Raw genomic sequence first — 27,534 nt, forward strand, 5'->3', positions numbered from 1 at the left:
TAAAGCAACAATAACACTGAATACTGGGGTTGGTTTGTAATGCTGTGCCTGCTGGATCTACACTAGCTTCTCAGTCTTACTAAGCCAGAGACTGGATACTGTGGTATCTGCTGATGCTCCGTGACTATGCTTTCCAGTGCAGATAGCAGTCAGGTGACCTCCACTTTGCTATTGCCTTCCAGATGTCTGGGGAGTACATTTAAATCACATCTAGAAACCTAGCAGCAAGACAGTCTGGGAAGGGTGTGTGTGTGAGTGTGTGTGTGTGTGTGTGTGTGTGTGTGTTTTGCTGCAATACAGGAATGTATACTCGAAATGTGTTTTTCAAGTGTTTTTAAATGGCGCATTAGTTATGAAATCAATTCAGTGAGTTATGAGGAAGAGTTTCAAAAGAGAATAGAAAATAGCAGAGTGTATAACATATAGTAAAGGTAAATACTGTTTTGTGTACTGAGTCACCATGTGAGATACATTTATACCTTGATAGAGTCTTCAGTTTCAAACTCTTCATTTCACTAATTGAATTGAGCGAGTACTTTGGTATGCTTCAATACTTTAAAAATATTAATTGCTTCATTTTTAATGTACATCTTGATGTTTTGGTATTGCTTTTCATAGCAACATTTGTCAGCTTACTTTCTAGGGGCAAGATATTGTAAATCTTCAGACCGCTATTGTTCCCTTTAGTTCAAAAATAATGACAAGATTTGGGTAGAAGTGTCATTTTTATACTTTGAGCACATTGGCCATGCCATGTATTACTTTATTAATTAAAATTTTGATTAAAATGAACATTGAAACCAAATTCAGATTCTGTCTTGGGCCTACATTAAAAAAAAGTTCTTCAAATGCTTTTAGGCCTAATGACTAGTGTTTTGGAGATTGCATTTGGAGTTACAGTTTGTTTTCAGACTGTTGTCACCCTCCTTTCTGGAAGAAACCAGGAAATCATACATCATTCCTTCTTGTCCCTCACTCCCTATGCTGAGTCTTTAAGGCCTCGGTCTTCTATTTCCAGAACAAATTAAAATCCATCCATTTTTTCTCATCTCCATTGTCACTGAATTAGTTCAGTACCTCATTAATTCTGGTCAGTCACCTCCTGACCCAGCACCTTGCGTCCTTTCTTGCTCTGTCCACTCTGTTTACATTCTGCCATGGTATTGATTCTAAAATGGAATTCTCATTTTGTCAGTCCCTTGCTTATGATTCTTCCATTTTCCTTTACTGTCTATGGAATGAAGTCCATTTTTTTAATGATAGCGTGAACGGTCCCTATGACCTTGACTCCTGTTTATCTGTCCAGACTTCTCTCCCACTCCAGCCTTAGTGGTCTAATTGTAATTACCCAGATGTCTTATTCTTTCATGCTGTTGTTTCTTTTACTTGGAATGCCCTTCCTCATTATTACTCATAACTACAACTAATTCATTAAGACTTGTTTCACACTTGTCTGTTGTAAAACCTTTACCAGATAGAATTGATTGTTTTGTTCTCAGTTTACTTTGTACATAACTCTATTATGACATTTTTGCATTGCATTTTAAATGTTTTTCCACAGATCTTTCTCCTACAGAAGACAGTGAGTCTCTTAGCGACTGGGGCCATTTCTAGCCCTGGCACATTGTAGATGTCAAAACATGCTTGTTCAGTTAATAAAAGAAGGAGGAATGGTTTTTTTCACTTCAAATTTTGACTTATATATTGTAGAGCATGGCTGAGTTATTGCTACTTCCTTTCCTAATGTTTTTTGAGCAGTTTGTGTATGCCAGACTTATAGGGCTCATTGTGGATCTGTTTTCTAGCATTTATTGTGGATCTGTTTTCTAGCATGCAGCTGCTAGGTATGTCAGGCTTTCCTTAGGCCAGAACTAGACATGGCTACATTGTCCTTTCCTATTGCCTTACCACATTCTGTCAGATAACGTGCAGTTCCTTAACCAGGAACTCTATACATGAGGTTGGTAATACCACTGTCTTTGGTACAAAGAATATATGATACTGTATTGATATATCAATGTATAATATATGGTATGATATTAATACATGACTAGGATATTTTTAACAGAAAGTATTACTCTTCAGCACCCATTATTGATTAAAGAATGAATTTCTCAGATCTCTCTCTCTCTTACTTTCTCTCTCGCTCTCTATTTTTATGTCTAAGTTTGTGTAGAAATCTGTCATGTTAAAAAGTAACTTTGGCTGCTTTATTTTCTTCTGATAAGTGGCAAATAATTTCTACATGCCTCATTGCTTAATGCCTTTGGATTTTTATATTTATAGGTCCTGAATCTTTATGTCCTTGATGATGATATTCCAGAGCTTAATGAGTATTTCCGTGTGACATTGGTTTCTGCGGTTCCTGGAGACGGGAAACTAGGTTCAACTCCCACCAGTGGTGCAAGCATAGACCCTGAAAAGCAAACAACAGATATCACCATCAAAGCTAGTGATCATCCATATGGTAACCAAGCCCTTTTGCAAGAATAATCCTCCCTCTCTGGGTGTACTTGATCTCGCTAAGGGTTTAAGGGACTTCTGCACATGATTGAAGTAGAACTCCTTCGGATGCTGTAACTTCCAAGCTCTTGGAACTTCTAAGCTGCCATTTTGAGGGACAGTGCTTGTGAAAAACATATAAGGATCAATTTCTAAAGTTTAGTAATATATTTTGAAAAGTATTTTTAAATGCAGGATAATTTTAAATGAAAAAAGTATTTTTATTCATGGTAATCAAATTTTTTTTAATTTTGAAAATTGTCCTACTGTGATATGTTAACACCTAATTGGAATACTTTGTAATTTATATTTTATTTAACTTCAAGAAGTAGCATTATCACTGTCTGTTTATATTAGTTTCTTTTTGTCTTATGCTAAAAAGTGATAATTTTCTTAATTGGGAAACTATCATAGATGTCTGTCATAATAAGTTGAGACTGTTTTCTGCATTGAAAAGTAATAGTTCTTTTGTAGGAATAAAGCAAGACCATCCAATAAAGGATCTGTGAAGGAAACCTGGGAAGTTCTTCAACTCTGATTTTCATACTTAAATTTTCAAAAAAGCGTGTTGCAAATCCTTTAGGGTGCCATTAATTTTGTTCTATAAATTTAAGGATGACTTCTAGAGAGTCATATATGAGTAAATATTTGATAATAATATTTTAAAACTCCATCACTATTCTTTTTATTGATGCTTCCATTAAAAATGCTTTCTTTGAGTAGAGACAAGGAAAATTAGCATTTTAATTTTTAACATCCTGAAAACTTACTAACATATTCTGTCAAAAGCATGTTAGTCAAATCTTCACTCAAGTCTTTTCTAAATGAGAGCCCTCTGAATTTTATCCTGGTGATCAAAATAATTGTGTAAGATTGTTTCAAGTGAGTAAGAGATTCTTCCACAGATAATTGGGGCAAGAATGCCCTGCTTCTCTTTGTACCTGCCAGGCTTGCTACAGTTCTCCACTGGGCTGCCTCCCCAGCCTGAGGACACAATGACCCTGCCTGCAAGCAGTGTTCCACACATCACCGTGCAGGAGGAAGATGGAGAAGTTAGGTTGCTGGTCGTCCGTGCTCAAGGGCTCCTGGGGAGGGTTACGGCGGAATATAGAACAGTATCACTGACGGCATTCAGTCCTGAGGACTACCAGGTAAATCACTTAATCCTTTTGAAGCAGTATTTATGCTCATAAAACAGACACAGTCCTCTTGGGGGTTTTGAAGGGACTTGGCACTGTACCTGGAACTTACTAAACAAGGAAAAGAAGCATTGATGGCTTTTTAGCCTTTAAATTTCTGTGAATTAAAGTATTTCAGTCCACTAAAGCCTGACACTTAAATAGCTGTCATATTGATTTCTCTTGTACCTTATATTTGTCGTAGGCTTCATTTGTATTATTTATTTTAAGTTATAGGTTTTAATTATATATATTTAAAATTATGTTTCTTACACATTTTAAATCCTTTTGTCTGTGTCCATTGAACAACACCAAAATTGTAAAAATATTATATGTCTATGTCATTTCAATTAAAATTTTTTTTTTCTCCAAATGAGTACCAGTGTGGTACTGGCAAAAAAACCAAACCAAAACAAAACAAAAAACCTGGAATTTGAAACTGGGCAGAACTGGGTTTAAATTGACCTTCTAAATATGTGGCCTTGGGAGACTCAGTCTTTCCTGACCTCAGTTTCCTTATTTGTAAGGGAGAGATAATATCTGCTGGGCCAGGCCACTCTGAGGATTGATGGCAGCATTTTAAGTGTCACGTATAGTACGTGGAACATATATAGTAACCCTCAATAACTGTTGCCTAGTCGTATTATCACCAACACTCATATTAAGTGAATGCTCATAATTTCTTCTCAGCTATACTTCTCAGGAAGTATTTTATATCCCTCAACATTTGTTTTCCCAAAGAATCTTTCTCTTTAAATTTAATATTAGTTTTCTTGATTTTCCTCTTATTCCTAAGAAGACCTGTACAAGGGTGTAGTCTTCAGTAATTTGTACATACTTTTTCTCCCAAACCCCAGAAAACTTGGCTAATTGAATTCAATTAATTTTGGCTGTATTGCAGTTAGCAGAGTTTTCTTTGCTAACTGCAAGAAGATGATTTCTTCTTTCTCAAACGCTTTTATTGGGCAAGTTATATTTCTCTTGCCCTGACACTTATTTCTTTAGTTTGGTATGTCGTATACTTCATAGGGCATCTCAGCTCGGCTTAGTATTGTCTTCTCTGTGTTCTGTTAAAGAAATACTTTAGTCCTTATATTGATGGTCTTTAAAATTTTTTTTTAGCTTTATTGAGGTATAATTGACAAATAAAAATTATATATATTTAAGATTTACAACTTAATATTTTGATACACATATACATTGTGAAATGATTACCACAATAAGCTAACTAACATATCCATCACCTCACATAGATATAATTTTCTTTCCCTCCCTTCCTTCTTTCTTTCCTTCCTTCCTTTCTTCCTTTCTCTCTTTCCTTCAAGATGCTTAAAATCTACTCTCTTAGCATATTTCAAGTGTACAATATAGTATGGCTCCAGAACTTACCTTGCATAACTGAAACTTTGCATCCTTCGATAACTTCTTATTTTCCCCTTCTTCCAGTTCCTGTCAAGCACCCTTCTAGTCTAGTTTCTGCTTTTATGAGTTTGACTGTTTTAGGTTCCACGTATTAGTGAGATCATGAAGTATTTGTCCTTCTGTGTCTGGCTTATTTTACTTAGCATGGTGTTTTTCAGGTTCATCCCTGTTGTTGCATATTTTTTTAAGGCTGAATAATATTCTGTTCTATCTACTATCTAATTTTCTTCATTCATCTGCTGAAAGACATTTAGGTTGTTTTCATATCTTGGCTACTGTAAATAATGCTTCAATGAACGTGGGAATGCAGATATCTCTTCAACATAGTGAATTCATTTCCTTTGGATATATATCCAGGAGTGGAATTACTAGATCATATGACGGTTCTATTTTTAAGTTTTTGTGGACCCTCTATGCCGTTTTCTATAATTGCTATATGAATTTGCATTCCTACCAACAGTGTACAAGCATTTCCTTTTCTCCACATCATTTCCAATACTTGTTATCTCTTGTCTTTTTAACAGTATCCATTCTAACAGGTGTGAGGTGATACCTCATTGTGCTTTAGATTTGCATTTCCATGATGATTAGTGATGATCTGCACCTTTTCATATAGCTGTAGCCCATTTTTACGTCGTCTTTTGAGAAATGTTTATTCAGGTCCTTTATTCATTAAAAATATTAGGGCTTCCCTGGTGGTGCAGTGGTTGAGAATATGCCTGCCGATGCAGGGGACACGGGTTCGTGCCCCGGTCTGGGAAGATCCCACATGTCGCCGAGCGGCTGGGCCCGTGAGCCATGGCCGCTGAGCCTGCGCGTCCGGAGCCTGTGCTCCACAACGGGAGAGGCCACAACAGTGAGAGGCCCGCGTACCGCAAAAAAAAAAAATTAAAAAATATTTTATACGATTTTTAAAGGTTATGTTCCATTTACAGTTATTATAAAATATTGGCTATATTCTACATGTTGTACAGTACATCCTTGAGCCTATCTTACACCCCATAGTACCTCCCACTCCCTCAACCCTATTTATTTATTTATTTATTTGCGGTACGCGGGCCTTTCACTGCTGTGGCCTCTCCCGTTGCGGAGCACAGGCTCTGGACGTGCAGGCTCAGCAGCCATGGCTAACGGGCCCAGCCACTCCACGGCATGTGGGATCTTCCTGGACCGGGGCACGAACCCGTGTCCCCTGCATCGGCAGGCGGACTCTCAACCACTGCACCACCAGGGAAGCCCCCTTTTTCTTATATTCACTAGTTTGTTGTATTGTTTAGATTCCACACATAGGTAATATCATACAGTGTTTGTCCTTCTCTGTCTGACTTATTTCACTTAGCATAATGCCCTCTAAGTCCATCCATGTTGCTACAGATGGCAAAATTTCATCCTTTTAATGGCTGAGTGATATTCCATTGTGTGTGTGTATATATATATATATATATATATGCCATATCTTCTTTATCCATTCATCTGTTGATGGACACTTAGGTTGCTTTCATATCTTGGCAATTATAAATAATGCTGCTATGAACGTTGGGGTGCATGTATCTTTTCAAATTAGTGTTTTGGGTTTATTTTGGATATATATACTCAAGAATGGAATTGCTGGGTCATATGGTAGTTATATTTTTAGTTTTTAGAGAAACCTCCATAGTGTTTTCCACTGTGGCAGCACCTATTTACATTCCCACCAACAGTGTATGAGGATTCCCTTTTCTCCACATCCTTGCCAGCATTTGTTATTTGTGCTCTTTTTGATGATAGCCATTCTGCCAGGTGTGAGATGATATCTCATTGTGGTTTTGATTTGCATTTCCCTGATGATTAGCTGTGTTGAGCATCTTTTCATGTGTCTGTTGTCCATCTACATTTCCTCTTTGGAGAAATGTCTATTCAGTTCTTCTGCCCATTTTTTATTTGTTTTTTTTTTTCATGTTGAGTTGTATGAACTGTTTACATATGTTGGATATTAATCCCTTGTTGGTCATATCATTTGCCAGTATTTTCTCCCATTCAGTAGATTGTCTTTACATTCTGTTGATGGCTTCCTTTGCTGTGCAAAAGCTTTGAAGTTTAATTAGGTCCCATTTGTTTACTTTTTTTTTTTTTGCGGTACACGGACCTCTCACTGCTGTGGCCTCTCCCGTTGTGGAGCACAGGCTCCGGACGCGCAGGCTCAGCGGCCATGGCTCACGGGCCCAGCCGCCCCGCGGCATGTGGGATCTTCCTGGACCGGGGCACGTACCTGTGTACCCTGCATCGGCAGGTGGACTCTCAACCACTGCGCCACCAGGGAAGCCCCCATTTGTTTGCTTTTGCTTCCATTGGTCTAAGTGTCTGTTTTTGTGCCAGTACCATACTATTTTGATTACTGTAGCTTTGTAGTGTACTATGAAGTCAGGGAGTTTGATTCCTCTAGCTCTGTCCTCAAGATTGTTTTGGCTATTCAGTCTTTTGTGTTTCATACAAATTTTAAAATTATTTGTTCTAGTTCTGTGAAAAATGACATTAAGGGACTTCCCTGGCAGTCCAGTGGTTAAAACTTCACCTTCCAATGCAGGGGGTGCAGGTTGGTCCCTGGTTGGGGAGCTAAGATCCCACATGCCTCGTGGCCAAAAAACCAAAACATAAAACAGAAGCAATATTGTAACAAATTCAATAAAGACTCTAAAAAAATGGTCCACATCAAAAAAATCTTTAAAAAAATGACATTAATATTTTGATACGGATTGCATTGAATCTGTAGATTGCCTTGGGTAGTATGGTCATTTCAGCAATACTGATTCTTCCAATTTAAGAACATAGTATATCTTTCCATCTGTTTGTGGCATCTTCAGTTTCTTTCATCATCATCGTATATTTTCAGAGTACAAGTCTTTTACTTCCTTAGGTGGGTTTAGTCCTAGGTATTTTATTCTTTTTGACACGATTGTAAATGTGACTGTTTCCTTAATTTCTCTGATACTTTGTTGTTAGTGTATAGAAATGCAACAGATTTCTGTATATTAATTTTGTATCCTGCAACTTTACCAGATTCATTGATGAGCTCTAGTAGTTTTCTGGTGGTCTCTAGGATTTTCTATGTATAGTATCATGTTGTCTGCAAACAGTGACAGTTTTACTTCTTCCTTTCCAATTTGGATTCCTTTTATTTTTTTCTTGTCTGACTGCTGTGTCTAGGACTTCCAATACTATGTTGAATTAAAGTGGTGAGAGTGGGCATCCTTGTCTTGTTCCTGATCTTAGAAGAAATGCTTTCAATTTTTTACCATTAAGTATGTTGTTAGCTGTGGGTTTGTCATATGTGGCCATCCCCAATCTCCAGTTGGATTATCATTTTCTTTAATAACTAAAACAAAATGAAACAAACAAAAATCTATGTATGTATCCTTCACAACTTTCAGAAAGCTAATACCCTTGGAGATGTTTCTGAGAATTTTCAGGCCATGGGTTGCAGAATGGATGTTGTGTTAGCAGGTATGAAAGCAACATGAATCTCATTGTACATCTCCATTAGAGCTCTTGTGACCAGGTGCATTGTCAATGAGCAGTAATATTTTGAAAGGAATTTTTTTTTTCTGAGAAGTAGGTTTCCACAGTAGGCTTAAATAATTAGTAAACCATGTTGTCAACAGATGTGCTGTCATCTAGGCTTTGTTGTTCCACTTACAGAGCACAGGTATAGTAGATTTAGCATAATTCTTAAGGGCCCTAGGATTTTTGGAATGGTAAATGAGCATTGGCTTCAACTTACAGTCACCAGCTGCATTATTAGCCCCTGATAAGAAAGTTAGCCTGTCTTTTGAGGCTTTGAATCCTGCCATTGAATTCTCCTGTCTAGTTACGAAAGTCCTAGATGGCGTTTTCTTCCAATATAACACTGTTTTAACTACATTGAAAATCTCTTGTTTAGTGTAGCCGCCTTCATTCATTATCTTAGCTAGATCTCCTGGATAACTTGCTGAAGCTTCTACATCAGCACTTGCTGTTTCATCTTGTACTTACGTGTTATAGAGATGGCATCTTCCCATCAACCTTATGAACTAACCTCTGCTAGCGTCAAACTTTTCTTCTGCAGCTTCCTTACCTCTCTCAGCCTTTATGGAACTGAAGAGAGTTAGGGCCTTGCTGTGGATTAGGCTTTGGCTTAAGGGAATGTTGTGGCTGGTTTGATTTTCTATATAACGACTAAAACTTTCTCCATATCATCAGTAGGCTGTTTTGTTTTCTTATCATTCATGAGTTCACTGGAGTAGACTTTTAATTTCCTTCAAGAACTTTTCCATTGCATTTAAAACTTAGCTAACTGTTTGGCTCAAGAGGTGTAGGTTTTGGCCTGTCTTCGCTTTTGGACATGCCTTTCTCACGAAGCTTAATAATTATTTCGAGCTTTTGATTTAAAGTGAGAGACATGTGACTCTTCCTTTCACTTGAACACTTAGAGGTCATTGTAGGGTTACTGATCAGCCTAATTTCAATATTGTTGTATCTAAGGGAATAGGAGGCCCCAGAAGAGGGAGAGAGATGGGGGAATGGCTAGTCAGTGGAGCAGTCAGAGAGCACACACAATTATTAAATTAGCTGTCTTATATGGGTGTAGTTCCCTGTGCCCCCAAACAATTACGATAGTAACATCAAAGATCACTGATCACAGATCACCGTTAACAAATATAACAATTAGGAAAAAGTTTGAAATATTGTGAGAATTACCAAAATGTGACACAGAGGTAAGAAGTGAGGGAATGCTATTGGAAAACATGGAACCAATAAACTTGCTCTACGCAGGGTTGCTAAAACCTTTAATTTGTAAAAAATACAACATCTGCAAGGTGAAATAAGGCGAAGTGCAATGAAATAAGTTTTGCCTGTTGAAATTTGGAAGTTGGCAACATATACATGACATTAAAAGCCTAGAATGTGGTAGCCTTGTCTAGAGATAGGGTCTAGAGGGAATCTGATGAAAAATAGTTTTTCCAGGTCCTAGGAGAATGTTAAAATTCAAAGAACACAAAGATGAGCTAAAAAGGTAGGAAAAATAAGAAATGTGGTATCACGGAATACCAGAGAGAGAGGGAGTGGCCAATTGTGTAAGATATTGCTAAGGTCAAATAATATGGTTTCCTAAGACAGTCAGATGTTGTTTCTGCTGTTAAGATTTGTAGAATTACTCCTTTGATGACTGCACTGTAGGCAAGGTTAATTACTTTTTTTTCTTGAGCTGCTGTATGTCTTTTATAGCAGTTGTTTTCTATCCTGTGCTTAATACTCCTTAGGGAATGTGTTCGTGGAGATACAGATATGATTTGGCTGTTTTTGAATCCCAAGCATCTAAAAGGGTGCAACGCACATGCTATGTGTTTGAAAATATTGAAAAAAATTAGTAAGTGAGTGATTAAGTGCATTGGTACTTGGGTTCCTCAGTTTAACTTTAGGATCATTAATTGCTCCGCAGGATGAAATATACTTGTCCACAAAAGCTAACCCTAGAAAAAATTTAAACATCTTTATTTATTCTCATGACTTGAGCAGAAAATGCTTATATTAGATAGTGGGAGGAAAAGGGCCTTAAGGCTTTAAAAAACTACTTTTCTAGTAGCTATGAACTTTTCTGATGGGAGATTTGTATCGCGAATTGCAGTTGTGATATAATCAAGGAAAGATTAATGCCCAGTGGATTGTTATTTATTATTGCTAGGGGAAATTTTTGGAATGAAAATACCATTATTATTATGCAGTGAGTATTTAAATTACTCAATGACATAAACCAAATAGTTCTCAATATACTTAATCAAAAGAATTCCACGCATCTCGTTGACTTAATTCTTTAGGAATTTGTGGATGTCACCTATTCAGATTTCTCATTTGCCTTAACAGGTTTTTTTTGATGAATAGGAAAATAAGAGAGATAAAAATCCATCTGCTTTATTTAGTTTGAGGATATTTGTTTAGAATTCATATTGAACACTATTCATATCCACTTCAATGTTTTCAATTTTATAGTTTACTTCATCTGTTTCAGTATTTATAACAATTTGGGATATAGTAAACATTCTCATTTTACACATTCACATACAGAATAATTATAATCTAATGGATAAATCTTTTATTTATATTTCAGAGTGTTGCTGGTACCTTAGAATTTCAACCAGGAGAAAGATTTAAGTACATTTCTGTTAACATCACTGATAATTCTATTCCTGAATTGGAAAAATCCTTTAAAGTTGAGTTGTTAAACTTGGAGGGAGGAGGTAAGACTCAAAAATGTCAAATATTTACTTGTACACTCAGCATGGTGGTAGTAGATTCTATTAAGGAAATAGGTTCTTTTGAATTAACCTATTGTGCTGGTTTTCCCCCTTTCATTACCCATTGGTCTTTTCCTAAAGTAGGTGTGCTTTTACAATGAAATAATTTAGTTATACTGAATCACCAAATTATAGCTATCATTCAGAGCAGGTGCCCCTAAAGTCACCTCTCTACCTTCTTCCTTATTTCAGTTTTCACAGTAGCTCCTTTAGAGCTACCTCCAGCTGTAGAACAGGTCAAAGTTAATCTCTTTAGATAATCCATTATGAGGTGACTATCAATAAAACAGGTTAATAATACCTTACTCTCAATTCTGTAATGCCGAAAACTCTGATTATCACAGATTTTTGGAGTCAGAAATCCATTTTGTGGCAAAACTCATCTGTATTGAAGAGAGGCTACTTATAATCTTTATTTATCCCACTTAGATTAACTATATACGTTTCTTTGCAGAAGTATCACTGTGTTTCATTATCAGGTGCTACTGGGGGTGTTACAGTATACATGAGATGTGTACCATATTACCTTTATAAATGTAAGAATTTGGGAGTTGGTATGGTATTCATCAGGTCAGTCTCTTCCATTACAAAAGCTGGTATTATTAGCTTATTATTATTTTTACGTTTTGATGAAGAAAGTCATAGTACTGAATAAGACATCCAAAGGGAGAAATTGGGTAAGACAGAAATACTAAGATTGTCTTTTAGTATGCAGTGAGCCTTTGGCGTGAGTATGACAAAATTTTCCCATGTTTCCCTTCCTTGTTCTCCCAAAGCCCAGGTGGCAGCAAAGGAGGACAAGCCAGGGAAATGATTAAACAGCGCCACAGCTTGGTTGACTACATAAAACAGTGAAAGTATGCTGGACAACCTGCTGGGCTGGTGTCATGTAACAATACCAGTGTTGCTTGTCTTCTAGAGACAAGTCCTTTCATTTCCAAATCATTATTTTCATGAAACGACTTCATTAATCAGAGGTCACTATAAAGTATTTGAAGAGTTGTTCTTTGTATTACTTATAGCTAAAAATACTTGTGTAATAGAGAAACTGTTAGTGAGCATTACCTAATATTGACTAATAAGGAGCATCAAATATTCTTCAGAAATGATATTTGTGATCATAGTGATACTTCTGATTTTATATAGAAACTTCCTCCTATATCTCTAGAATATGCATCGTTATGTATTAATTGGGCATGAGTACTCATTTGAAAACCAATCTTGCACCGTAAGTGGGCAATACTGGCAGAGAAGCTGATCCTCTCCTCCCCCTTTGAGTGCAGATTGGAGATAGAGGAATCTAGATGCTGGCCTCCATTCCTCGAGTCGTAGCTGGGACTAAGAGGTGAAATAGCCTGTAGAGCTAAATTCTTTTGAGGATCAAAGGAGAAACCCTTATTCCATACTGTTTTGCCTATAAGACTAATTCTACATATGATAGCCACCCGAGTAGATGTTTTATGCTAGCCAGGGTACATTGCTGTTAAATTTCACCCCTCTTCCTCACAACTTGTGGTTAATATGGAAGCCAAGCCATGCACTGTATAGTCCCTGAAATCCATTTTGCCTCTTACGTCTCTAAGATCATTTCAGGTTTTGGGCGCCATAAATTCTCATATATATCCCAGTCCTTTGGAGGGGAAGCACAGAAGAGCAGAGCAGATCTTAGACTGGCATGTCAATCAAGGATACTGGTAGAAGCACATAGGTGTGGATGTGGTCTTGCTACTCTTACTCCTTTTCCACTGCTGCCATCGCTGCCCTTCCTGTCTTCTGTGTTTGCAAATATTTGGCAAAATAATGATTGGCTTGTGAGATGTAGTGGAAGTAAAGTTAGAATCATTTTCTCTTTATTATAATCTTTATATATTGCCAGGGTACTTCATTTTCTACAATATTATTTATTTGATCTTTACAGTAGTTCTGTAAAAGGCAGCAGGCACCTTTCATAGGTGAGAAAAGTGAGGTACCAAGAGGTTTAGTGACTTGCTGAAGGTTTTACAACTGCTGTCTCTCACAGCCAGGGCTGAAGCCGAGGTTTTTAGGCTGCTTGTCCAGGGTTCTTTGAGAAATGTCAGTGGCAAAAGGGTGATCAAGCCTGAGAATGGTACATATGGTGGGAATTTAAGCATGTGGTTGAAGGGAAATGTTAGATGCCTCTCCCTTATTTTGAATTGGTGGTTGTTAAGTGGTAAGGTGACTGTCAAAGGTATATAGGACTAAGTGTAAGCTGATACATGCACGCAGATGTTTAAAACATATTTAAAATGTTAAAAACAATTTACACTGTTGTAAAGTGAAAATTTAAAAATAAAACTAGTTAAATTGGCAGAAATGGGACATGCCAATTACAGCCTACAGGGAATATTTCCTGAAGCTATGAATGAAAGTTTTATATATTGGTAGCTTGACTAATATTATACTATTACCACCTAATATGTTGTTGTTGTTTTTTTTTTTTGAAGAATGCATGTCTAATATTACTGTATTTTCCTCTTTGCTGGATATGTTTTAAGAGCTCTCAATTTTCTCATTGTGTCAACGTGTGTTGCGTGGGTTGTGTCTCTGTGTTTCTCCTTGTGAAGTGACTGAACTCTTTAGGGTTGATGGCAGTGGTAGTGGTGATGGGAACATGGAATTCTTCCTTCCAGCTATTCACAGACGTGGTAAGCAGCTGTTCCAAGGCCCCTTTACTATTCTACATTTTAACTTTTCTTTTTAGAGACAAGAAAATTAACCATTTATTGATACCTACTACATGCAGGTCCTTTATGTATTTCATCTCATTAACCAGCACAGCTTTAAGAAGTATTCTTTGTTCCATGTTATTGTCAGCCAGCTAGAAAGTGATCAAGTCACAATCAGGTCCTGTCTGCCTCCAAAGCCCAGACTCTCCTCCTCCCTGTGTGAACCTAATGCAGTTTCCTGATTCTAATTATAACAGAAATTTTGCTTGGTATCATTTACAAAAGTGATTATTGAAAAAGATTTTACATCGCTTTGAGTACCTGAAAGAGATAAATAGAACATTTATACTTGCATGTAAAATGTATCACACTGATTTTCTTTACGAAAACAAACGGGTCTTTATATGTAACTTTTAATCAGAACAAATGGGAAAGAGAAATTAAGAAGAAAACAAATGGGGAGAATAAGTTGCCAGTTAATGGGCGGGAATATTGAAAAGAGGATGCCTTTTGAATCATATTCATATACAAACATGATTCAGCTTTTTACCTCAAATATTTTTCATATTAAGGGAGAATACATAGAATACTTGTTTTCTTTAGGGAGCACTCTTACTAACCCTCAAAAGGATTCCTGTTGAGGAATCCTCAAAACATTCCTTTTTCACCATGTCAGGTTTTATATTTTAGTTTCAGAACTCATGTTCCCACCCCTCTCATTCCTGACTTCCATCAACGCCTCATGTAACTTCTGTATTTAATTACTCTCCTAATTTTGGGATTGTTTATTTTCTCATTCGAATCCATTAATGGAACATAAAACTTGAACATACTTCTTAGGAAAAAATTAAATACTTCTTTAGATCTTGGCATCTTTTTAGTTATAGGACTGGATGAGACCAGGAGAGGTAGATCTATAATATCATAATATGATGAAAATAGGCCTAGAATTAATGCACATTTGGAAACCAAGAATCTGTGCAGTCAGATTGATGAAAATCGTAGGGAAACTACTGTTTCCTAAGGGTAAGAATCATTTTGGCTCACGTTCTTCTGAGGTTAGCAAAGGTCATGGGAGAATTTCCTCATATGCTCCATGTGGAAGAATGTTCTCTTTCATAGAGAAGAAAAAGAAAAACAAGTTTTCCTTATTCATCTTCAAGTGCTCATGCAGCACTTGTATATCACGTTAGTGCCCAGACAGAGGAAGGTCGTAAAAGCATGAATATGTGTGGCAGCCATTTGTGTGTGCCTTTCTTTCTAAAGCAAATTAGAACATGCTCAGTGAATAGTACATCTCTTTTCAAAAAGTTGTTCCTTGCTTTTCCCTTTGGTTTGTAAATTACTGATTGACATTTTCTTCTGTTTGTTGGAACTTATCCATGCAGCCAGTCTAGGAGTGGCTTCCCAAATTCTAGTGACAATTGCAGCCTCTGACCATGCTCACGGTGTATTTGAATTTAGCCCTGAGTCACTCTTTGTCAGTGGAACTGAACCAGAAGATGGGTACAGCACTGTTATATTAACGGTGAGTACGTTTTCCTCCAGTCCTAGACATTGCTTTTAACACTGTTTTATTGTATTATTAAGGTGCACTTTTTGTTAATTTTTTTTCTATTTAAGTGGAGGGGAATGAGCCTAGAGGCACAGACAATTCAAACTGATACTTAAACAGCGATTTGGCACTTGTCTTTGTCTTTCACTTTGCATACAAATTCATCTTATGACTCTGAGGATTCCTGACTCTTTAAGGAATACAGTGGATCTGTCCTACATAGATTTTTATATTGATTCACATAGGCTGTGGAAACAAACATCTCCAAATCTCATTGGCTTACTACAACAAAGATTTATTTTTCACTCATGGTTTATGTCCATCTGAAGTGGGCTGTCATCAGTGACTTAGGACTGAGGATTGTAGAGGCTACATCTCAACAGGTGCTTCTTTCTCCACGGAGTGGGGAAATGTGAATGTGAGGAACTGCACACTGGCTCTTCAGCTTCTTTCTGGAAGTGATTCACAGCATTTCCACTTAACTTCTTTGGTCAAAGCAAGTGCAAGTCACATGACAACGCTAATGTAACCAGGTAGAGAAGTGCATTCCTGGCTTGTATCTCTCCCAGAAGGAATGAAAATCCAAAACATTTGTGAACAGCAATAATAACAACTCTATATGTGTGTGTGTGTGTGTGTGTGTGTGTGTGTGCGCGCGCGCGCGCACGTGTGTATGTCTGTGTGTGTCTACTCTGCATTCATCCAGTAGGAATTAAGTAGGATTCTATGGTTAAATAATTTAGAGGAGCTAGAAACTTGCTCAGCTTTCTCAGATTTTATACAAGTGATATGAAGGATCACTCAAAATATATCCTTTCTGTATTCTCATGGCAGATCTTCAGTAAACTGTCGTGGAGTAAATTAAACAACTTCAGAAGGGATAACTAATTTATTTTATTATTATTTTTTGGGCTGCTTTGGGTCTTCGTTGCTGTACACAGGCTTCTCATTGCGGTGGCTTCTTTTGTTGCGGAGCGCAAGCTCTAGGCGTGCAGGCTCAGTAGTTGCAGCATGTGGGCCCTAGAGCGCGTGGGCTTCAGCAGTTGTGGCGCATGGGCTCAGTAGTTGCGGTGCGCAGGCTCTAGGGTGCGTGGGCTTAAGTAGTTGTGGCGCTCAGGCTCAGTAGTTGTGGCTCATGAGCTTAGTTGCTCCGCAGCATGTGGGGTTGAGTGGGGGTTACTTTTTGTTGCGGTGCGCGGGCTTCTCATTGCAGTGGCTTCTCTTGTTGCAGAGCATGGGCTCTAGGCAAGCGGGCTCAGTAGCTGCAGCATGCGGGCCCTAGAGCACATGGGCTTCAGTAGTTGTGGCATGCAGGCACAGTAGTTGTGGCTCATGGGCTTAGTTGCCCCATGGCACATGGGATCTTCCTGGACCAGGGATTGAACCCGTGTCCCCTGCATTGGCAGGCAGATTTGTAACCACTGTGCCACCAGGGAAATCCCAGTAACTAATTATTGGATTGGCCAAAAAGTTCCTTCGGTTTTAAAGTAAAAATAAGAGACATATTTTTCATTTTCACCAAGAACTTTATTGAACAACATATTCACCCTTCTGTTCCACTACCTTCCGCCATTTTTCAGGCAACGTCATAATTCCATCTTCCCAAAACTTTATCTTTTTGAGCAAAGAACTATTCCAGGTGTCTTTTACAGTCTTCCAGGGAATTGAAATTTTTCCATTAAGAGAATTTTGTAAAGACTGAAATAAATGGAAATCCAAAGGTGCAGTGTTTGGTGAATATGGCGGATGAATCAGAACTTCCCAGCCGATCTGTAACAGTTTTTGCCTGGTCATCAAAGAAACATGCGGTCTTGCGTTATCCTAATGGAAGATTTTGTGTTCTCTGTTGACTAATTCTGAACGCTTTTCGTTGAATGCTGCTTTCAGTTGGTCTAGTTGGGAGCAGCACTTGTTGGAATTAATCGTCTGGTTTTCCGGAAGGAGCTCATAATAGAGGACTCCCTTCCAATCCCACCATCATATACACATCACCTTCTTTGGATGAATACCGGCCTTTGGTGTGGTTGGTGATGGTTCATTTCACTTGCCCCACGATCTCTTCTGTTCCACATTATTGTACAGTATCCACTTTTCATCGTCCATCACGATTTGTTTTAAAAGCGGAACATTTTCATTACGTTTCAGTAGAGAATCGCATGCGAAAATGCAGAAGGTTTTTTTTCCCTTGACTTATGTGGAACCCAAACATCAAAGCGATTAACATAACCAAGCTGCTGCAGATGATTTTCAGTGCTTGATTTGGACATTTTGAGTATGTCGGCTATCTCCTGTGTGGTATAACGTTGATTGTTCTCAAGTAATGTCTTTATTTGATCGCTGTCAATTTTAACTGGTCTACCCAACCGTGGAGCATCGTCCAAGTGAGAAATCTCCAACATGAAACTTCACAAACCACTTTTGACATGTTCAATCAGTCACAGCACCTTCTCCATGCACTGCACAAATCTTTTTTTGCATTTCAGTTGCGTTTTTACCTATCTTGAGATAATACAGCTATATGCCAAAAATGTTGCTTTTTTCTTCCATCTTCAATATTAAAATGGCTACACAAAAATTCACCAATTTTGTTGTTTTTTTTTTTTTTTAATGCATGGTGATATGATAGCCGTTACAATACAATCTAACAAAATTGTTTCTAATGAAGTTAAAGACAGCTAAGCACTACTAGAGCCATCTTACGGAAAAAAAACGAACTCTTTGGCCAACCCAATACTAAAGAAAGAAAAAAAAAAGGATTACGGGAAAGCATCAAGTTTTATAAATTCCTGTCTCTAACTTTATTTTGAACCAGCATTCATATTTTAAGTATAAATAAAAATTACTTTTAGTTGGGACTTAACTTGAAGTGATTTTTTTAGGGTTTTTATTCTTTTTAATATACTGTTGACAAAATATTTCTTGCTTCTTAAATGTGTTTTATATAACCTTGGGTTATGTACTTTTTTGGTGAATTTTTTGTTTTGTTTTGTTTTGTTTTGTCTTTTTGCGGTACGCGGGCTTCTCACTGTTGTGGCCTCTCCCGTTGCGGAGCACAGGCTCCGGACGCGCAGGCTCAGAGGCCATGGCTCACGGGCCTAGCTGCTCCACGGCATGTGGGATCTTCCCGGACCGGGGCACGAACCCGTATCCCCTGCATCGGCAGGCGGCCTCTCAACCACTGCACCACCAGGGAAGCCCGAATTTTTGTTTTTTATATTATATTGAACATACAATTAAATATAATTTGATTTTAAAAATGAGTTTTATGGCTAACTTTTCAGAAAAATTATCAGTCATCTATTCCTTACAGTAAAGTATATACCTTCTTTGAAGGAAATCTAAACATTTTCATGAATATACGTAAATATAATACACTGTTAATTACATTTGCTTTATTACTAATGTATGTTATAGTTGCAGAAGTGATAGAGCTATAGTTTAGTTAGAAGCTAAAAATGTTCAGTCTGTCATTTCATGCCACAATCACTTTTTAAGTGGGACTCCCTGAGGGTCTTCAAATATGGGTAGTACATTGCTTTCAAGAATTTTATGTTCTTGAGAACAGCTTATATATAAAATAAAATAAAAAATTAATATCCCGTTATCATTCTGTATTTACAGACCTCTAAGTCAATGGTTTTAATTCCTCTTTTAATACATTTTAATATTAAATATTTTAAAGATTATGAGACATCATGGGACTCTGTCTCGAGTGACTTTGCTTTGGAGCATAGACTCTGATCCTGATGGCGATCTGGCCTTCACCTCTGGCAACGTCACATTTGAGATTGGACAGAAGAGCGCCAACATCACAGTGGAAATATTGCCTGATGAAGATCCAGAATTGGATAAGGCATTCTCTGTGTGTATCCTCAGTGTCTCCAGTGGCTCTTTGGGAGTTCATACTAATGCCACATTAATAGTTTTGGCTAGTGATGATCCTTATGGGGTCTTCATCTTTTCTGAGAAAAATAGACCTATTGAAGTGGAGGAAGCTACCCAGAACATCACTTTGTCAATAATAAGGTTAAAAGGCCTCCTGGGAAGAGTCAAAGTCACATACGCAACACTGGATGATATGGAAAAACTGCCTTATTTTCCACCTAATTTAGCCAGAGCAACTCAAGGAAAAGACTATATTCCAGCTTCTGGATTCGCTCTTTTCAGAGCCAATCAGAGCGAGGCAACAATAACTATTTCAATTTTGGATGATGATGAACCAGAAAGGTCGGAGTCTTTGTTTATTGAACTGCTCAACTCTACTTTAATAGAGAAAGTACAGAATCGCCCAAGTAAGTAACCATTAATGTGTTGTTATTATTATTAGAGGTAAGAATCCTGAAACAATAAATTAAGAATTTGGTATAGTAGAAAATTCTATAAAAATAATAAGTTCTAACTTTGAAAGCATCTTCTTACAAAAGTTTGTCGATAAGGCAAATGGAAGTGGGACACTTGAAAACATGAAATCATGTTTTAAAAGCCTGTTATATTCCCAGACTAAATTTTTAGAAGTGTCTGTGTAATCCAGTGTAACTGATCTCTAGTACTATTGTACTTGATATTGTAGCTTCCAAAACATTCTGGAATCAATCTGGGGATTCCAAGGACAGTCCTGGTAGCAAGATCCTGAGTCTCTTTTGCCTTGATCCACTCTGGAAGATTCCTTAACCAACAGAGTCTCTTTGTATTAGTGAGGAGCATGAGTGAGGATTTGGCAACTGCATGAGGGAAGTTGGGGGACAGGGCTATGTAGTAGTAAGAAATCCTGGAAATTTTGTGGGTCACCGTGAGAGCTGAGAAGAAGGCAGTGGTTGGGGATAAGAATGAGGAATGCAGAGTGACCCGTGTTGGGCAGAGGATCTGGTGCAGCGGCTTCTGTTGGAACATAGCAGCCTCTACCCCTGGGGTTGGAAATCCTGGAAATTTTGTGGGTCACCATGAGAGCTGAGAAGAAGGCAGTGGTTGGGGATAAGAATGAGGAATGCAGAGTGACCCGTGTTGGGCAGAGGATCTGGTGCAGCGGCTTCTGTTGGAACATAGCAGCCTCTACCCCTGGGGTTGTGGCTCAGTAGCTTTGTAGAGAGAGGGGGGCTACTAGTTGAGAGCAGGGCCTGAGCTTGGGGAGCTAAAGGTAGTTATTGCACTATAGCTTGTTCATTAGTCACATCTCTCTGCGAAGATGTATAACTTTAGAAAGGGGGTTTGAAATAAAGAGAAGAATCTAGATTTCCTGGAACAAGACAACAAGGAAAGGAAGAATGGTGATATTAATTTAATATCAGTTTTAGGATAATATTTGTAAATATATGTAAATGTAATACAGTAAATAAATATTATATATCTAACAATATAATAAAACTTTCTTAAGGAAATTGGAATTAAATAGTCCAAAGAGTACAATTTAAGATCTGCATGTTGACTGTGTTCTGCCATATAGATTAAGGTTTCTTACAAGTAAACTTCTTCACCTTACTGATATACTGTATAGTGAGCCCCATTCTTGTCCACAGTGTAATTGTAGTCCAGGGTTATAGAAGGAAATTTACTTTCTAGGACAACTGCTAGCATTAAATTTTCAGGTTACAGTCAAGGTTAAAATTCTCACACAATAACCCATCCCTTTTTTTCTTAGCAAGATTTAGCATCAGTTATAATAGCAAATACATTGAAATAAAACCCAATAATTAGTCTTATTAAGTAAGAATTATAAAATATAGCCCTGTTTTCAAGGAACTCACAGTTTATTGAGTGAGCTGGAAATAAAACCGGGAGGGAGGATCACGTATAGCAGTGACTAGGAGCGATGGTTGCTGGTGCAGATAACTTAGGTTCAAGTGTATAGTAATAAATTGTTGCCCATAAACTTTTAAAGCCCCAGTTTCCTAATCTAGAATACAGAATTATTATAGGGCTTAAATATCATAATATATGTGAAAATGAATACAGTGTCTGGCACGTGGTAAGCATTCAATAAATGTGAACGATTATTATTAATAAAATGGTATCTGCAAAATATTAATGTGCTGTGGAATGGGAGAAACAGTCAACATGTATTTATGCTTGATATGTTCCTGGAACCATGCAGCATACTTGGGGCGATTCAGAATAGGCATAAGCTATGATGTGAAATAATGAAAGAACAATTAAGTGCATTAGAAAGAAAACAGTAAGTGTCATTAAAAATGAAAAAAAAGAACAATTAAGTGCAAATCTATGTGATATTGTTTCAATTTTAATAGCAAAATCAGTGTAGGACCTGATAGGGTCTCTGTACTCTGCTCTGAGTATAATCATCAACCTTCAGGAGAGCCGTGTGAGAAGACTGGTGATGAACAGGCACAGGGCAGGATGAACAGTCATGGGTAATTGAAGGTTTGATGAGGAATTGCATATAGGGAGCAAGAGATTAGACAAACCCTTACATGACGCCTCTTAATTGTGTCCAGCAGGTACTAGTCTAATGCCTTAGCTTACTTCCTCAACATCCTTGTGCCCTTGATTCCTCATCTGTAAAATGTGGACAGTGCTACCCACCACATAGAGATGGTATGGGAATTAAATTCCTAGATGCAAGAAAAGTGCTTAGAACAATGCCTTTTGAATAGGGCATACTCAGAAAATGTCATCTGCTTCTACAACTCTGTGTTACTGCCATTTTTTTCCAATGTAGTTAAATTTAATTGTTATATTGATTTATAGTTTTGTGTTTTTAACTATATAATTTAGTGCAGTCTGGGCCTGTATCATTGAAATTAAATTGTGTCATTACTTGTTTAGACAAGGGTGCCAGTTGGAATTGAATCTAGAAAGTAAGTCAGGGAGTTTGTGGAGGGTCCTACATGCCTTCAAAATAAGTTTTGCTCTCTCTAAAATCAGTGGCAAGTAAGAAGAGAGTCTTAAAAGTAGGCTTAAAAGCATAGCCTTAAAGTATAGCCTTGAAAGCCTGAGTGAGCACACTCTATTATAGCAGTGTTGGGATAGCATGACTCCGCTTTCTGGATGAGGTAGTTGCATGACTATTAACTGAGATGGGGCAAGGGGAACAGGTTTGTGAGGAAGGACAGTGAAGCAGGGAGAGAGGCAGTAATTGAAATAGAGTGTGATGATTTTCAGCTCCTCTTTGAGGGCAAGTAACTAGATTACTTACCTACTCAATTTTGTAACTGTAGTGCCTTTAAAAAAATTTGTGGCATGCTGGTAACTAATTAAAAGAGCATAATTCTGTAGGTTTCATCATTTTCTGTTATATTTTGCAAAGTGATGATTAAATATACTCTATTCATTTTTTTTGCCTTTTTACAAGTTTCCAATAGTTATTAAAATAATTCTTGTAGGGTAACTATTCCTTTGCTATAATAAAAATCTCCCTAGAAGTTATAGGAGAGTAGGGACTTTCCGTTTAGTTTATTTTTGTATCCCCAACATCTAGATTAGTGCTGGTACATAGTAAACGATAAATATGTTTTTGCTAAAAATAGTAGAAAACACAAAATGATTATCCCATTTGGCTGATGGATCTTGCGAGGCTTTTTTTTAATTTAATTTTTTATTGAAGTATAGGTGATTTACAATGTTGTGTTAACTGTACAACAAAGTGACACGGTTATACATATATATACATTCTTTTTCATCTTCTTTTCCATTATGGTTTGTCACAGGATATTGAATACAGTTCGCTGTGTTATACAGTAAGATCTTGTTGTTTATCCATTCTGTATATTGGCTGAGGCTTCTTGATGACTTTTTGGCCAGTTCTTAGAATTTTGATATATTAGCTTTTCTTCTGTCTTTCAGTTCCAAACTCTCCACGCCTTGGGCCTAAGGTAGAAACTATTGCTCATCTAATTATCATTGCCAATGATGATGCGTTTGGAATTCTTCAGCTCTCAGCCCCAATCGTTCGAGTTGCAGAAGATCATGTTGGACCCATTATCAATGTGACTAGAACAGGAGGAGCATTTGCAGATGTTTCTGTGAAGTTTAAAGCTGTGCCAATAACTGCAATAGCCGGTGAGAAAAGACATCTAAGGAGCAGTGAAGTGTTTTGGAGGGAAATTGTATCCTTGATTAACAAAGCCCCTTAAAGATGTAGTTAAAAAAAATCAACTAGAAAGCAATAATACCCTTGAATGTTTTTAAGGCACAGACCTAGAGTTTTTATTATATATTTATCACATTGATTTTGTAGAATTTGTGAAAACTGTTGGCAAATTGTATATGAATTTAAAAGCTTTGATGACCGAAATATGCACAAACCAATGAAAAGTAAACCCAGGAAAGCATTGTTAGGCTTTCTCCGTGTGTACTTTTAAGGTTTTTGGAAGGGATTCATGTGTAAATAGTGCTGAAGAATACAGGATAAAATGTGCAGCCATATGATTGCAGTGCTTGGCAACAGTCTTGTCTCTCAACTCATCTTGCTTATTTATTTATTTATGAAGAACATGGTAGAGGCAATGATTAGCATTAACTATTTTATGTATTAGCAAAAGGATTTCATTGTCAAGTGCAAATATTAGGAGACAGCCTTCTTTGGTAGTGCAGTTACAGCATCTAGAGGGAGATTTGCCTAAGAGCTATTCAATCAGAACCTCTCTAGTGTGCACTCAAAGGACATGAGTGTGAATGGATGGGATAACATGATTGATTTTTTGAAATAGATCATCTGGATGTGATACTTGCTTGAAAAGACAATGAACCAGGCTCACCTAGTCCTTAAATGACATGTGTGTAAGGGGTGGGGTGAGGAGGGTAGCTCAGAGGAGTGCCTGTCTGTAGAGGGCTTTACACATTGACAGATGGTGAGGGTTGATCACTGTTCTAGAAAATTAGCACCCAAATTCCATAGGAAGCCTCTCTCTTTTCCTCATTCACTTTTTGACCGGAGACAAAGCCACCCCGAGTGGTATGCAGTAGCAGCTTTTAATCCAACTTTGTAGAAAATTTCATAGCTTCCAACCATAAGATTGATGACGCTGACATGCCCGTCTCTGTGCAGCACTGTAATTTATCTCCCCAGTGAGATCAGAATTCTAGTTTTGTTCTTTGTTTTAAGGTACCATACACATTTTTTTTTACTGTTGTACATAAGGGGCCATCTTGCGGTAATGAATGACTCTCTATGTTCATGTGCATATCCATGTCCCTATCTATATGTCTGTGTCTATATCTGTATCATCTATATGTGTATATGGCAAATAGAACACATTATGTATACATTGTTCTAAAAATGAACTTGAACAACCCAGATGTCTTTTTTGTTATTTTGTTGTATCAAACCCATTTTTTTCTTGCAAGAGAGGTGAATCTTGTTTAGAATAAATGTAGTCACTATCCTCGAAAAAGTCTTTCAAAGTATGTCCATGGAATGTGATATGTCATAGTATTTCCCTAGAGTATGGGATGTTTATTATCATATACTGGAATAAGTCTTAGCATTTTTCTTTTTTGTCTTTATAGGTGAAGATTATAGCATAGCTTCATCGGATGTAGTCTTGCTAGAAGGGGAAACAAGTAAAGCCGTGCCAATATATATCATTAATGACATCTACCCTGAGCTGGAAGAATCTTTTCTTGTGCAACTGCTGAATGAAACAACAGGAGGAGCCAAACTAGGGGCATTAACAGAGGCGATCATTATTATTGAGGCCTCTGATGACCCCTATGGATTATTTGGTAATGAGACTAGTTTGTGTCTCTCTTTTACTTGTCTGTATAGATTCATACCTTTCTTTATTTTTAGAGACTCAGAATTGATTTGATCTTCTTCCGTTTTAACCTGCTATTGCTGATATATAGGACACCTATGTGTGTTCACTAGCAGTGGTTAGTAAACCTCGCAGTGGTTAGAAATCAACCTCTCAGAATAAATCTGGAAATCATACACTTTTAGGCTTTTAGGTCAGATCTGGTTCCTAGATGTGTTTTGTGAAGTTTAGACGATTCTTTAAAAAACTAATTTAATTCACAGAAATTTGTACAAAAATCTGAATTTCTGGCCTATCTTTATAGTAGAAAAATATGGTGACCTCAAGCCCCTTTCCTTCATAGTATCAGTCTTAGGAGAAAAATCGCAACTGCCAGGTTTGTCCCATGCAGTTGGCCCCCGAACTCACTAGACCTACTTCACTTATGACTGGTATATTCCTGACCTCTGTGGACATCTGAGTTATGCTTTCTGCTTCTATCGTAATGAAAATAATTTGGAAAATTTGGCAGGCCTGACCAATTTGTATCACAGCATGTTTCTCTGATTTTGTAGGGTTTAGCTTCTTAGATTGCTTAGGGGAAAAAAAGAATCAACTGTAGGACGGCAATTGGTTTGTTCTACATTGACTTAGTTTCATTTTGTATTTGAAATTATCTCTGCTTTGCCCTTTAGGTTTTCAGATTACTAAACTTATTGTAGAGGAACCTGAGTTTAACTCAGTGAAGGTAAACCTGCCAATAATTCGAAATTCTGGGACACTCGGCAATGTTACTGTTCAGTGGGTTGCCACCATTAATGGACAGCTTGCTACTGGCGACCTGCGAGTTGTCTCAGGTAATGTGACCTTTGCCCCTGGGGAAACCATTCAAACCTTGTTGTTAGAGGTCCTGGCTGACGACGTTCCGGAGATTGAAGAGGTGAGAGGAATGGCTACTCTAGAATGACACTGTAAAACATATCTTGTCTTATAGTGACTAGAACAGATGGCTGTTATTGTGACATTTATAGAGGTGTCTGATAAATTATTTCTGCAAGAATGTTCAAAATATGTTAGTGTGAAAGTGATCCTTAGAGATAACAAAAAACAAGAATGTTCTAGAAATAGGTCTCATACACATACTAGTTTACTAGTATAAGATTTTTTTGGTACCGTTATGTAATATTTTTCTACGTTTTGGTTAAATGATTAAACATGTATAGTCTGTCATAAGTTTTGCTGTATTGTTTCATATAAACTCTTAATTTGTTTGTATTCAGACTTCCTTTTGACTTGAGTGTGAGCCAGTCAGTCTTAATTAAGTGTAGATTTTGATTTTCCACTCATTCGTTTATTCTTTAGGATTTACTATGTGACAAATACCATGCTAGATTTATCTGCCTGATGTTTATTTTTCATCATGAAGAGGCAAGGTGGCAAATAAAGATAGAGTCTCAGTGGGGAAATTGATTCATCACTAATATATATTGGCTGAAGATAATTTTATTTTATTAAATTCAAGTATTAAAAGCTGGAGCTCATAAAATTACATTTAATAGCATTTATTCTTTAATAGTGTCAAATTTTTGTAGAAGGGAAATCCATAAAATTTCTTTTTGGGTGCTAATTGTGTCATTACTCACTACTTAAATATTAGATATTAGTTAATACATATACAACATTTCTCTTTCCTTTTCTCTGAATTTAGGTATGAAAACCTAAAAACTTATCATAAATTTCTCTAAATTTATGATATGTTTTTAGTTTTACGTTTTATCAGAGAATTTTCATTTATGAGAATGTGGAAAATAAAGCATAATAAATGAACTATTCATAAAACACATATGCAGTATCCTCCCTAAGTAAAAAAAGGTATAGGGGTTAAAAGTATATTATTGAAGTGGTAAACATAAACAGGCCTCTTAAAATTGATTCACAAGATTGTATAACAGAATATTAAGGAACTTAAACAGCCTGTATTTCTTCTGTGCCATCATGCTCTATCGTTAAAAGTTGGTGATGGATTGTTCTGTTACGTGTTGGGATTGTAAATGTAATGGAGGAATTTCTTTGAGTCCATTTATATTTTACTCCATTTTGTTCTTGTACTTGTATGGATAGTTTTGATTTTTTTTTCCTGCATCATTTTTATTCTAATTTCAGAACCGGGATTCTGTTAAGGAAGTTTTCACT

The 27,534-nt window shown here is 37.1% G+C and overlaps 1 protein-coding gene across 1 annotated transcript in view; it reads left to right on the forward strand.

Annotated features, from left to right (window-relative positions):
* The window catches only part of ADGRV1 (adhesion G protein-coupled receptor V1), a gene marked incomplete at its 5' end in the record, with an annotated part of 563,397 nt that overhangs the window by 100,506 nt on the left and 435,357 nt on the right, over window positions 1–27,534 (forward strand). Inside the window, 9 exons of the mRNA XM_082650308.1 lie at window positions 2,287–2,467; window positions 3,451–3,653; window positions 11,224–11,353; window positions 13,996–14,076; window positions 15,486–15,625; window positions 19,335–19,944; window positions 23,450–23,665; window positions 25,115–25,330; window positions 26,037–26,281. Coding sequence (XP_082506434.1) covers window positions 2,287–2,467; window positions 3,451–3,653; window positions 11,224–11,353; window positions 13,996–14,076; window positions 15,486–15,625; window positions 19,335–19,944; window positions 23,450–23,665; window positions 25,115–25,330; window positions 26,037–26,281 — 2,022 coding nt within the window. The remainder of the gene's footprint in view (window positions 1–2,286; window positions 2,468–3,450; window positions 3,654–11,223; window positions 11,354–13,995; window positions 14,077–15,485; window positions 15,626–19,334; window positions 19,945–23,449; window positions 23,666–25,114; window positions 25,331–26,036; window positions 26,282–27,534) is intronic.

This window comes from Grampus griseus, assembly GCF_964374135.1.
Source record: "Grampus griseus genome assembly, chromosome: 3".
In the NCBI taxonomy this organism is placed as follows: Eukaryota; Metazoa; Chordata; class Mammalia; order Artiodactyla; family Delphinidae; genus Grampus; species Grampus griseus.